Raw genomic sequence first — 12,937 nt, forward strand, 5'->3', positions numbered from 1 at the left:
TTCATGAAGTACCTTGATCTCACAGTGTTTGTTCAGAATTTCTATCTAGTCTGGGCAAAATTTTCCTGGCATTTTTTTCTTCATCTGCTATTCAACTTTTCCTGTTCTTTTCTTTATGTTTTCTTGCAGTATTCTGTATTATGTGCTGGCACCTTTTCATGCTTTAGATAACGCAAGATCTTTCTCCACTAGTTATTTGTGGAAAAATGTTATAGGAGAAGGGCAATGCAGTACCCTAAGTGCAAGGAATTTCAATAGCTTATATTGAAGCCGTGTGTGTTTGTTAAGATTTATGCTTTCACTTTCCTCAGCAAATAGTTCTGTTCTGCTCATTACATATTAACATGAAAAAATATTTTAATTAAAAATTTATAAAAATCAATAACCTTATTTTCCAAAAGATAAATAGTTCATGAAGAGTGACATTGTTTTATAGCTTTGAGAATGTCATAAATGTCTGCTTCATAGAAGACCAGCTAGATTTTTATGTCGGCTTCTGCTTTAATATGTTGCAATATTCTGTTTTGGTTGAGGTTGTTGAGAAAATCTGGACTCACACAGATATATAATTGGAAAGGGTAGTGTTTTAATAGTCTTTTCAGAGAGTCATGTATAAACTTTTTAAGTACCATGCCAAAACTCAACAAGTGGTAGATTCTTAAAGGTTAGATGCAATGTAAACTCTAAAACCATATCAATACATTTTCCAAGTTCATTTATATTAATATTAAAACTCCACTGGTCTACCTTGCCTTTGAATGGATTATTATTTTTGCCCATGCACCACACTTGGACATCCACTGCTCCAAGAAATAGACTTAGTGTTGAAAACTAGGAGTTATGGTATATGTACATATTCTTCCACATTAAATATCGCCAAACTGTTTTTCAAATTAATCATAATAGTTTGTTTTATGTTCTATTCAGCACTTGATATTGTCCTGCTTCTTAATTTTTGTCAAAAGGGTGGGTGTCAAACTGTCTTAATTGTTTTATTTATTTTACACTGTTTTATACTTGCATTTCTATGATTATTAATAGGATTTAATGTTTCATGATATGTTTCAAAATATGCAATTAGTTTTCATTTATGGTGTTTCTCTAATTACCAATTTGTTATTGATTTGTAACTTAATTACACTGTAGCCAGATAATGCTATCTACATGAACCATTAAAAGTTTAAATTTAGGCCGGGTGCGGTGGTTCATGCCATAATCCCATCACTTTGGGAGGCTGAGGTGAGAAGATTGCCTGAGCCCATGGGTTCAAGACCAGCCTGGGCAACTTGTTGAGACCTTATCTCCACAATAAACAAAAAAGATTAGCCGGGCATGGTGGCGCATGCCTGTAGTTTCAGCTACTTGGAAGGCTGAGGCAGAACGATCACCTGAGCCCAGTAGGTCAAGGATGTGGTGGCTATGAGCTATGACTCCCAGTAGGCCGAGACTGTGGTGGCTGTGACTCCAGTTCAAAAAAAAAAGTTTAAATTTAAAAGATTTTCACAAGGAAAAAGACTGCTTCAAGACTATACTGGAAAGATATCTCCTATTGACACTACTTCATATAATTTTTATTGTCTGCATGGCAGGTATTGTATATAACCTCAATTAAGCCCTCTGAAATAGGTTCTACTATCCTTATTCTACAGGTGATATAACTTAGGCACAAAGATATTAGATAACCTTTTCAGAGTTATACAGCTCACAGGTAGTAGAGACACAATCCAAAATAGCTTGTGACATCTAAGTCCACAGTGTTAGTCACTAAGTTATACACAGGAATCATGATTCCATTAATAATATGCTAAAATTTTTAACACATCTTTTTTTTTTCGTTGGAGTCTCACTGTGTCGCCCAGACTGGAGTGCAGTGGCACGTTCTCAGCCACCGCATCCTCGACCTGCTGGGCTCTAGCGATCCTTCTGCTTCATCCTTCCAAGTAACCAGAACTATAGGCTCATGCTACCACGCCTGGCTAATTTTTTATTTTTATTGTAGAGAGGAGGTCTCACCAAGTTGCCTGGGTGGGTCTCGAAACGGCTGACTCAGGCAATCCAACTGGCCTCGGCCTCCCAAAGTGCTGGGATTACAGGCTGAGCCATAACACATCTTTTTAAAAGGACTTTCCAAGTGTTTTTATACTTTCTTTTGTTCTCACAAAAGTCTGCATGGTTAATAAGAAAAAGTCCAATTAACCTCTTTTATTTGTGGAAAAATTGACACATAAACCCATTGGAATTCTTGAGGGGAAAAGTTAACCAGGATTATTTCCTCTAAAATGTCTCAATATTTCTCTTGATTCTGTGTTCATTGTGAATAGAAATGGGTTTATTTCAATAGAAATTGAAATAACAACTGATTTAGAAATTTATTCTCTTTTTTCCCTCCTACAGATCCTAGAATTATCAATGCAATGACTGGAGGAAGGAACAGTACAACCATTGTGAAGTTCATTCTCTTGGGATTCTCTGAATTTCCAAAGTTCACTATTGCCCTTTTCTCAGTATTCCTAGGGATCTACCTTGTGACTGTGTCCTGGAATGTGAGCCTCATTGCCCTCATCAGGATGGACTCTCATCTGCATACACCCATGTACTTTTTCCTCAGTAGCCTGTCCTTTTTGGACATATGCTATGTTACCACCATAGCCCCCAAAATGCTCTCAGACTTCTTCAAGAAGCATAAATTCATCTCTGTTATGGGGTGCACCATGCAGTACTTTTTCTTCTCTAGCCTGGGTCTAACTGAATGCTGTCTTCTGGCAGCCATGGCCTATGATCGATATGCTGCCATTTGTAACCCTCTGCTTTACACAGCCATCATGTCCCCAAACCTCTGTGTGCAAATGGTGGTAGGATCTTATACAACAGGGTTCCTTGGCTCATTGATCCAACTGTGTGCTTTGCTTCAGCTCCATTTCTGTGGACCAAATGTCATCAATCATTTCTTCTGTGACCTACCCCAACTACTGATTCTATCCTGCTCTGACATCTTTTTCTTTCAAGTTTTGATCTCTGTGCTCACAGTGATATTTGGATTCATGTCTGCCTTAGTTATCACGATATCTTATGGTTATATTGTTGGCACCATTCTGAAAATCACATCAGCTGAGGGCAGATTCAAAGCTTTCAACACTTGTGCCTCTCACCTGACAGCAGTGACTCTCTTCTTTGGCTCAGGTATCTCTGTTTATATGTATCCTAACTCTGGTGATTCCCTGAGCCAAAATAAGTTGGCATCAGTCTTATACACAACCATAATTCCCATGCTAAATCCATTGATCTACAGCCTGAGGAACAAGGAAATCAAAGATGCCTTAAACAAATGTAAGACGAGAATCTTCTCCTGGAATTACTAATTATGAAATTTATTTCAGATATATCAACAGTATAGGAATAATATCAACTAAAAACGTTTATCTCCAGTTCTAATTAAGGGCAGAATTGCAGTTTCCATACACTTCTAATGTAAGCCTAGAACTGACACAAAGCCAGACAAATACATGAGAAGTATCTGGAAGCTTAATATCCATTCTTTGTCAGTGTGATATAATAAATGAAAAGACCAAGCAATACACAAGTGTTTTTGTAGCTAGTTGTGGCAATGTGGCAGTTTGCTTTCAATGTTCCATCCCTACCTGGCGTGCCACTATCACAGGGATCAGAGATATCAGTACTAGTAAAGACTGCCAGGATGCTAGCAAGCTTCTTCATACCATCTAATTTTAGGTGGGGCAGGGATTATTTTTAGTACTGAGAGATTAAAAAAAGATTTCTTAATTAAGTCATCAGCTTCTAACTTATTCTTTCACCTCTGGAAATTTTGGATTATTCTCTTTATTTATTTATGTATTTATCCAAAATAAAGTTAACCATACCAGATAAACAGTTTTCTAAGGTCACAAAGAGAAATTTGTTGTAATAGGAATGCTTAACAAGTCTACTATATTTAAGATTCAGTTGACTAACTGGCTTGTTAGACATCTCTAGACAATTCCTTGTTATGTTATTGCTATAGAATCATCTTTGTTTCTCCTACTTATCTCTACCATGCAACCAGAAAAGGAAATCAGAAACTGGCTCACTGTTGGTGAGGGGATCTAGTCCCTGATTTTGGCAACTCCCACAATGTCGTTTTATTACATTTTTGGTTTATTTAATAGAATAAGTCTCCATTAGGAAGTTGTTTTTACAATAATTAACAAATGGAAAGTGGTTGATAAAATTATCAGTAAGGAACGGAACCTCTGGAACCATAAGAAAGTATGGATTCAGCTGTTTCCCTTGTATTCTTGTTTGGAATTACTCAAAGGCAGAGAAATACTAGAGTTGAGTTTTAAAATACCAACCAAGGATAGAAAGCTGGGACAGGAAGCACACATCTGTTGTTTATCTTCTGATACAATGCTGAGCTCCATAATCTTAAGCCAAAAACTATAAAAAATTTCAGGAGTTTTCTTCTGGCAAAAATCCTGCTGTATATTCCCTCACCTCCTTCTGCATTCAGAAGGGAAAATGACAGATCCTTATGAGTAGTCACGTGATAAGAATTTAAAGCAAGCCTTTTGGACCACTATAGACACTGAAGCTTGAGAGATTCTGCTTTTAATGCCTCACGTTTCCAGAATAGAATCCAACTTCAAGGAGCATGGAGATGAAAGAGAATCTTTTGAAAAACAATTGACTTGTAGCTATTGGTTAGAATTTTGTCAAGGGAAGTTTGAGATGGGGTTGCAGACCTTGATTTCATCCAAAGTCTTTTTCAAAACTAATTTCTGCTAGTGATTCCATTTGGACCTCCCTTAGCTTCAGCCTAAATTAAAGCATATTAGCTGATGACTGTACTGGGACGGAGCGAGAGAAATAACTCTTTAAGTGCCATTCGGTGGCTCAGACTGCAATCTCAGCACTTTGGGAAGCCAAGGCGGGTGGATTGCCTGAGCCAGCGGTTTCGAGACCTACCAGGGCAACTTGGCGAGACCTTGTCTCTACACTAAATCAAACACTAGCCGGGCGTGGTAGCACGCACCTGTAATTCTGGCTACTTGGAAGGCTGAGGCCGAAGGATCGCCGGAGCCCAGCAGGTCGAGGCTGCGGTGGCCAGGAGCGTGCCACTGCCCTCCAGCCTGGGTGACTGAGTGAGACTCCAACTCAAAAAAAAAAAGAAAAAGAAAAAGAAAAGAAAAACTGCCATTCATTTTACTTGATTGGATCCTTAATCCTTTTATGGTTATAGATTATTAATGCCTTTGAAGAGAAGTACTGCTTGGGGACAATAACACAACCAACAGAAATGCCTTATTAAGTAAAATCCAAAATCTCCTTAATTAAGAAAAGCATAATTCTCAGGGAAGAATGATATGGCCCTTAAAGCAGAGGGTCTTATCTCTACAGAGGACTAAAATCCCTTTTATTTTAATTTTCAGGTCATCTGTAGGATATGAATGTGTAGGATGCATACCTCTGTGTAGGGATTTCTTATAAATGACAAATGTTCAGAGAGTAATTGGTCATGACAGAGGATCATAAATTAAAGACAAACTCTTAGGTAATACCGTGTCTTTCTCTTTTGGTAACTACTTGTGATTAACGTTTTTGTCTTGGTGATATTTTTAAAGAAATAAATGCTCTTTATGTGATGTTCTACGGGAAATTTATTGTATCCTTTAATTCTGTTGAACAATATTTTAGGGCTGCTGCAGGAACTTAACACCATGACTGGAAATAAAAAGACTCTGGGTTATGTAATAGTAAATCCTGTATTCTAAGAAGTTGCAGTCTCTTTGCTATGTTAGTAGAAGATAGAGTTTGGTAGCTTTTAGGACTCTAGGCATAGGCTAAACACTTCTAACCAGCACTAATTGCTGACTGGCTGTTATGTTTATCACTGCATATCTTAATTTGTATTCTAAGTTTAGAGAATAGTGTTATATGTACCTATAGCCTATTTTGCATAAATGCTCTGATATTTTATTTTTGGCACATGAAGGTAAAAAAGTGGAGATAATGGTGGGGTTTTGAACAAGTCATTAAGTTTGCTAAGTAAAGTTACATCCGGGGAAGTAGACCAATGGAAGTGGGCCAATGGCTATACCTATGTAGGGACTGCTTGAGGAAAGTTAGAACTTGGTACACAGGGAATCACTAGATTTGTTTTTATCTGAGGATGTGACCACAATGTCCATTATAAAAATAATACATAATGATATATTTCCTATAAAAAACTCATGTCACCTATAAAGATGCACACAGAGTGAAAAGGAAGGGATGGAAAAAGATATTCCATACAAATGGAAGCCACAAAAGAGCAGGAGTAGCTATATTAATATCAGATAAAATAGATTTCAAGATAAAAACTATAAAAAGAGGCAAAGAAGGTTACTATATAATAAAGAAGTCAATTCAGCAAGGGGACATAACAATTGTAAATTTGTATGCACCCAGATACATAAAGCAAATATTATTACAACTAAACAGAGAGATATACCTCAATAAAATTATGGTTGAGGACTTTAACACCTCACTTTCAACATTGGACAGATCATCTAGACAAAAATCAAGAAAAAGCATTGAACTTAATCTGCACTATAGATTAAATGGACCTAGTAGACATTTAGACATTTCAACCAATAGTTTCAGAATACACATTCTTCTTGTCAGCACATGACATTCTCCAGAATAGACCATATGTTAGGCCACAAAACAAATCTCAAAAAGTTTAAACAAATTCAAATCCTATCAACTATCTTCTCTGACCACAACGAAATAAAACTAGGAATAAATTAGAAGAGAAGTTTTGGAAACTATAGAAATACATGGAAATTAAACAGCATACTTCTAAACAACCATAGAGTCAATAAAGAAATTCAGAAGAAAATTCAAAAATTTCTTGAAACAAATGAAAATGGAAGCAAAACATACCAAAACCTAAGGGCTACAGTAAAATCAGTATTAAGAGGGACATTTACAATAATAAGCAACTACATCAAAAATGTAAAAGGCTTTAAATAAACAACCTAGTAATGTATCTTAAAGATCTCGAAATGCAAGAGCAAACTAAACCCAAAATTAGCAGGATAAAGAAATAATAAAAATCAGAGCAGAAATAAAGGAAATTGAGACTAAGGTAACAATACAAAGGGGGATCAAAAAAACTCTGAAATTTATAAATAAAAAATTATATATTTATTCTTACATGTTTAAACTTCAGTCACCTTCAAAATACTCTCCATTTGATGCAATACACCTATCAAGATGCTTTTCCACTGCTCAAAACAATTTTTGAGTTTATCAATTTTTATGTCTTATAGTTCTTCTGTTGTTTATTGTTTCATCTTTTCCATATCAACAAAATGTTTCTTTTTGAGGACTTTTTTTTTTCATGGGAAACAAAAACAGTCACTCAGGGCAAGATCAGGTGAATAAGGAGGGTGGGGCAAGGGGATCAGGTTGTTTTTTGGTGAAAGACTGCTGAACACTCAGTGTGGTGTGGGCAAGTCCTTTGCCTTGGTGAAAGAACCAGCCATCCATTTGCTACAACTGGGGACTATTTCTTTCGCAAACTGTGATGCAACCTTCTTAAAACTTCCAAATAAAAACCCATGGGTTCCTAGAACACTAACCTAGTGGAGGAAGTCTGTATTATAAGGAGCCCACACTCCAAAAGATAACTCCAGGATTTTTTGGTCCTTCTCTCCCATATAAAAGATCAGTGAAACAAAAAGTTGGTTTTCTGAAAAGATAAATAAAATCAACAAACTTGTAGCTGGACTTTAAAAAATAAGAAGATCGAGCTGGGCACAGTAGCTCATGCCTGTAATCCCAGCACTTTGGGAGGCAGAGGTGAGTAAACTGCCTGAGCTCAGGAGTTTGAAATCAGCCTGGGCAACTTGGTGAGATCTCATCTCTACAATAAGTCAAAAAATTAGCCAGATGTGGTGGCCGTGACTGTAGCTCCAGCTACTTGGAAAGCTGAGTTGGAAAGACCGCCTGAGCCCAGCAGGTTAGGGCTAAGGTAGCTGTGAGTGTGCCACTGCACTCCAGCCTAGGTGACAGAGTGAGACTCGGACTCAAAAAAAAGGAAAAATTAAAATTAAAAATTAAATAAAGAGAAGATCTAAATAAATAAAATCAGAAAGAAAAAAGACATTACAACTGATATCACAGAAATTCAAAAGATAAGAGACTACTATAAGCAACTTATGTGCTCATAAATTGGAAAACCCAAAAGAAATAGATAAATTCCTAGACACATACAGTCTACTAAAACTGAGTTATTAAGAAATAGAAAACTTGAAAAGACCAATAAGAAGTAATGTGATAGAAGCAGTAAAAAAAATCTCCCAGCAAAAAGAAAGAAAGAAAGAAAGAAAGAAAGAAAGAAAGAAAGAAAGAAAGAAAGACCCAGGACCTGAAGGTTTCATTGCCAAGTTCTGCCAAACCTTTACAGAATAACCAGTACCAGTGATACTCTATTTCAAAAAATTGAAGAGGAGTGGAACTACTTCCAAACTCATTCTATGAGGTCAGCATTACTCCAATATCAAAACCAGAAAAAACACAACACAAAAAGAAATCCACAAGCTAATGTCTCTGGTGAATATAAAGGTAAAAATCTTCAACAAAATACTAGAAAACTAAATTCAGCAAAACATTAAAAAATTCATTCGTCATGAATGATGCAAGGAGTGTCAATATACGCAAATCAATAAATATGATACATTACATCAACAGAATGAAGGCCAAAAATATTATCATTTCAATAGGCACTGGAAAAAACTTTCAATAAAATTCAACATCACTTCATGAAAAACATTCCTAACAAACTGGGTATAGAAGGAACATACTTGAACATAATAAAGATCAGGTACAACAAATCCACAACCAGCATTATAATGAACAGAAGGAAAAAAAACCACTGAATGTCTTTAAGACATCTGGAACAAGATAAGGATGCCCATTTTCACTATTTTTTTTTTTTTTTTGAGTTGGAGTCTTACTCTGTCACCCAGACTGGAGTGCAGTGGCCACTCCCGGCCACCGCAGCCTTGACCTGCTGGACTCGGCGATCCTTCCGCCTCAGCCTTCCAAGTAGCTAGAACTACAGGCGCGTGCTACCACGCCCGGCTAATTTTTTGATTTACTGTAGAGATGAGGTCTCGCCAAGTTGCCCAGGGGGGTCTCGAACCCGTGGGCTCAGGCAATCCACTCACCTCAGCCTCCCAGTACTGGAAGTCCTAGCCAGAGCAATTTGACAAGAGAAAGAAATAAAGTACATTGAAATTAAAAAGGAAGAAGTCAAATTTTTCTTGTTTGCATACAATATGATCTCATTTAGAAAAACCAAAAATCTCACTAAAACTACTAGAACTGATAAACCAGTCAAGTTGTAGGATATAAAACCAACAAACAAAAATCAATAGCATTCGTATGTGCCAACAGCAAACCATTTGAAAAAAGAACCAATAAAGCAATCTCATTTACAATAGTTACAAATAAAATACAATACTTAAAAATGAACTTAACCAAAGAAGTGAAAGATTGCTACAATGAAAACAATAAAATATTGATAAAAGAAATTGAAGAGGACACACAAAAAAGGTAAGACATCTCTCTTCATGAACTGGAAAAAACAATATTGTTAAAATGTTAATACACAGAGTTATCTACAAATTCAATTCAATCCCTATTTAAAAAAAACAAAAACAAACCAATGACATTCTTCACAGAAATAGGAAAAAATAAAAACAACCCTAAAATTTGGAACTACAAAAGATCCAGAATAGTCAAAGTAATCCTAAGCTTTAAGCTGGAGGCCATCACATTACCTGACTTCAAATGATACTACAAAGCTATAGTAATCAAAACAGCATGGTACTGGCATAAAACAGACATATAGATGAATTGAAAAGAAATAAATTTATGCATTTACTGTCAGTTCATTTATTTTTTACAAAGACAGCAGCAGTATACATTGGGGAAAAGGACAGTTCCTCAACAAATGATGCTGGGAAAACTGGATATTCATATGCTGAAGAATAAAGCTAGTCTCTTTCTCTCAAGTTTTAAAAAAAACCCAATGAAAATGTATTAAAACTCAAATGCAGCCAGGCTCGGTGGCTCAGCCTGTAATTCCGCGCCTTTGGGAGGCTGAGGTGAGTGGATTGCCTGAGCCCGCCGGTTCGAGACCCGCCTGGGCAGTGAGACCTCATTTCCACAATAAATCAAAAAAATCAGCCAGGCGTGGTAGCGCATGCCTGTAATTCCGGCTACTTGGAAGGCTGAGGCGGGAGGATCGCCGGAGCCAGGTCGAGGCTGCGGTGGCCGGGAGCGGCCACTGCACTACAGTCTGGGCGACAAAGTGAGACTCCAACTCAAAACAAAACAAAACAAAACAAAAACTCAAATGCAAGACTAGTAAAATAATACATTGGGGAACTTCTTCAGGGCATTGGACTGGGCAAAAATTTCTTGAATAAGACCTCAAAAACAGAGACAACCAAAGCAAAAGTGATCAAATAAGATCACTTCAAGCTATAAAGCTTCTATACAGCAAAAGAAACAATCTACAAAGTGAAGAAACAACTTACAGAATGGAATGGAAGAAACTATTCACAAACTCTTCAACTGATGAGGAACGAATAACCAGAATTTATAAGGAACTCAACTCAATAGCCCCAAAACAAATACTCATATTAAAACTGTGAAAAAGATACGAACAGGCATTTCTCAAAATCAGACATTCAAATGACTAACAGGGATATGAAAAATGTTCAACATTGCTAATCCTCAGAGAAATGCAAATCAAAACCATAGTGAAACATCATCTCATGACAGTTAGAATGGATTTTATTTTTAAAAAAAGAAAGAAACAGCAGATGTTGATGAGAACAAAGAGGAAGAAGAACACTATACACTGTTTATGAGAAAGTAAAAGGTATAATCATGATAGAAAACAGTATGAAGATTCCTCAAAACACCAAAAATAGAGCTACCATATGATTCAGCAATTCCACTACTGGGTATGCACCCAAAAGAAAAGAGATAAATATAATGAAGAGGTATCTACAGTCCCATGTTTATTGCAACACTAATCACAATAGTCAAAATATGAAATCAACCTAAGTGTCCATCAATGTATGAATGAATAAAGTATAGTACCTATACACAAACATTGTTCAACTATAAAAAAGAATTAAATCTTGTCATTTGCAATAGCACAGATGAAACCGGACATCATTATGTTAAGTGAAATAATCCAGGTACAAAAAAAGACAAATATTGCTTGTTCTCACTCATATAAGGAAGCTAAAAAAAATTGACCTCATAAAAATAGATAGTAGAAAAATGGTTACCAGAGGTTCCAACTGGGGACAAAAGGTAAAGAGGGGTTATCTTGGGTACAAAAATACAGTTAAATAGTAGGATTAAGATCTAGAGTTTGGTAACAAAATAAGTGACTACACTGAATAATAAGTTATTGTATATTTCAAAATAACTAGAGGAGTAGATTTGAAATAGTCCCAATAAAAAAAGATAAACGTTTAATGTGACGAATATCTCAATTACTCTGATTTGATCATTACACATTGTATTGTATCAAAATACCATATGAACCCATAAATATGTACAACTGTTGTGTACTCATAAGTTAAAAAATATAAGGAAGCATGCCTAGATTGATCTTTAAAAAATTGACTGAGACAGTGAAAAGCAAATTGGATGTTACAAAAAACTAAACATTGACTTAGACAACTATCCTGAGATCTTTCCTAAGAACTCAGAGTGAAAGTATAAAGACATGAATACGATGAGCTAGATTGGGAGGCATGAAGGATTGCAATGGAGAACCAATGCACTATAACTGGAAGTTCAAAAACCAATAATTAAACAGATCAAAGCAGCAGGATTGTTTGATTTTAAGAAAAGGTAATACCCTTGATCTAAAGGAAGAATACTGAAAACTTGTATTTTAACCAAGTAATTTGTTAAAAGTTAGCTGTAATCCAAATCCCAAAAGAACTTTGAGGAAGAAGAGGTAGTGGTAGTGGAAGGAACTTTGTAGAATAATGCTAATGTTCAACTTGAAGGAAAAAAGTTGACAATGATAAAGAAAATTTTGAAAAAATTAAGAAACATTTAACTCAAACAATAATTAAATGATGCAGAAATGGTACAAAGATTGAAAACAGAACAAAAATTTTACTGCAGAAACAACTCCTTAGATGAAAATTAAAACTTTAATTAAAAAACCCACAAATTATTGAGGATTCTGAGATTAATTAAATATTTCAGAATATAAAAATAACTTGCATTGCATGTGTTTCAAATACATGGAATACAGCTGCCATCTGGATCAATGAGTAATGAATAAAATACATTTAAGTTACAAGTATATACTAGAAAAACAGATAAATAAAATTGATAAATGTATCTAAGATACATTTGAATGTGATTTGTGACTTAAAAAGTGCTTAAAAACCTTAAAAATTAGTAAAATAAATAACAAAGAAACGTTAGTTGAGGATGTAAAAATTTTACATATCTTTTAAACAGATGAACAAATACATTTAGAGGGAAAATAGCAATTTAAGAAAAATAAAACAACAAATTATGATTAGAAAGGGTTAACATTTTGATGGAGATATCATCTACTCCGCTGAAAAATGCCCGGACTATTATGAATCCTGTTTAAGACTCAATTACAAAACAGAAAATGAGTCTAAGCAAATATATAAAATAGGTCAAACTCAAAGTAATAAAATAAATGTAAATTACAATAATGAAGAGTGCCACATCCCACCTGTCAGATTATAAACCAATTTAAAGTAGATTAGAAATTGAATGGAGACTTATTGTTCTGTAAAATCCCTGATCAACTATTTCTTTTGAATGAAAGACATTTAACTTTTTTCTTTTCTTTGAAGACAAAGAGATG

General features: G+C 35.4%; 1 protein-coding gene across 1 annotated transcript; it reads left to right on the forward strand.

Moving 5' to 3' along the window:
- Positions 1–2,414: 2,414 nt before the first annotated feature.
- On the forward strand, positions 2,415–3,359 carry LOC103257712 (olfactory receptor 1440-like). Its single transcript, XM_008055412.1, has one exon. The coding sequence runs from the start codon at positions 2,415–2,417 to the stop codon at positions 3,357–3,359; it is 945 nt and encodes a 314-aa protein (XP_008053603.1).
- The last annotated feature ends 9,578 nt before the right edge of the window (positions 3,360–12,937 follow it).

Source organism: Carlito syrichta, unplaced genomic scaffold (genome assembly GCF_000164805.1).
Source record: "Carlito syrichta isolate Samal-C Ts95f unplaced genomic scaffold, Tarsius_syrichta-2.0.1 Scaffold301848, whole genome shotgun sequence".
In the NCBI taxonomy this organism is placed as follows: Eukaryota; Metazoa; Chordata; class Mammalia; order Primates; family Tarsiidae; genus Carlito; species Carlito syrichta.

Coding starts and splice junctions, on each gene's coding strand:
- LOC103257712 (XM_008055412.1), top strand. CDS start 2,415: ATGACTGGAGGAAGGAACAGTACAACCATTGTGAAGTTCATTCTCTTG.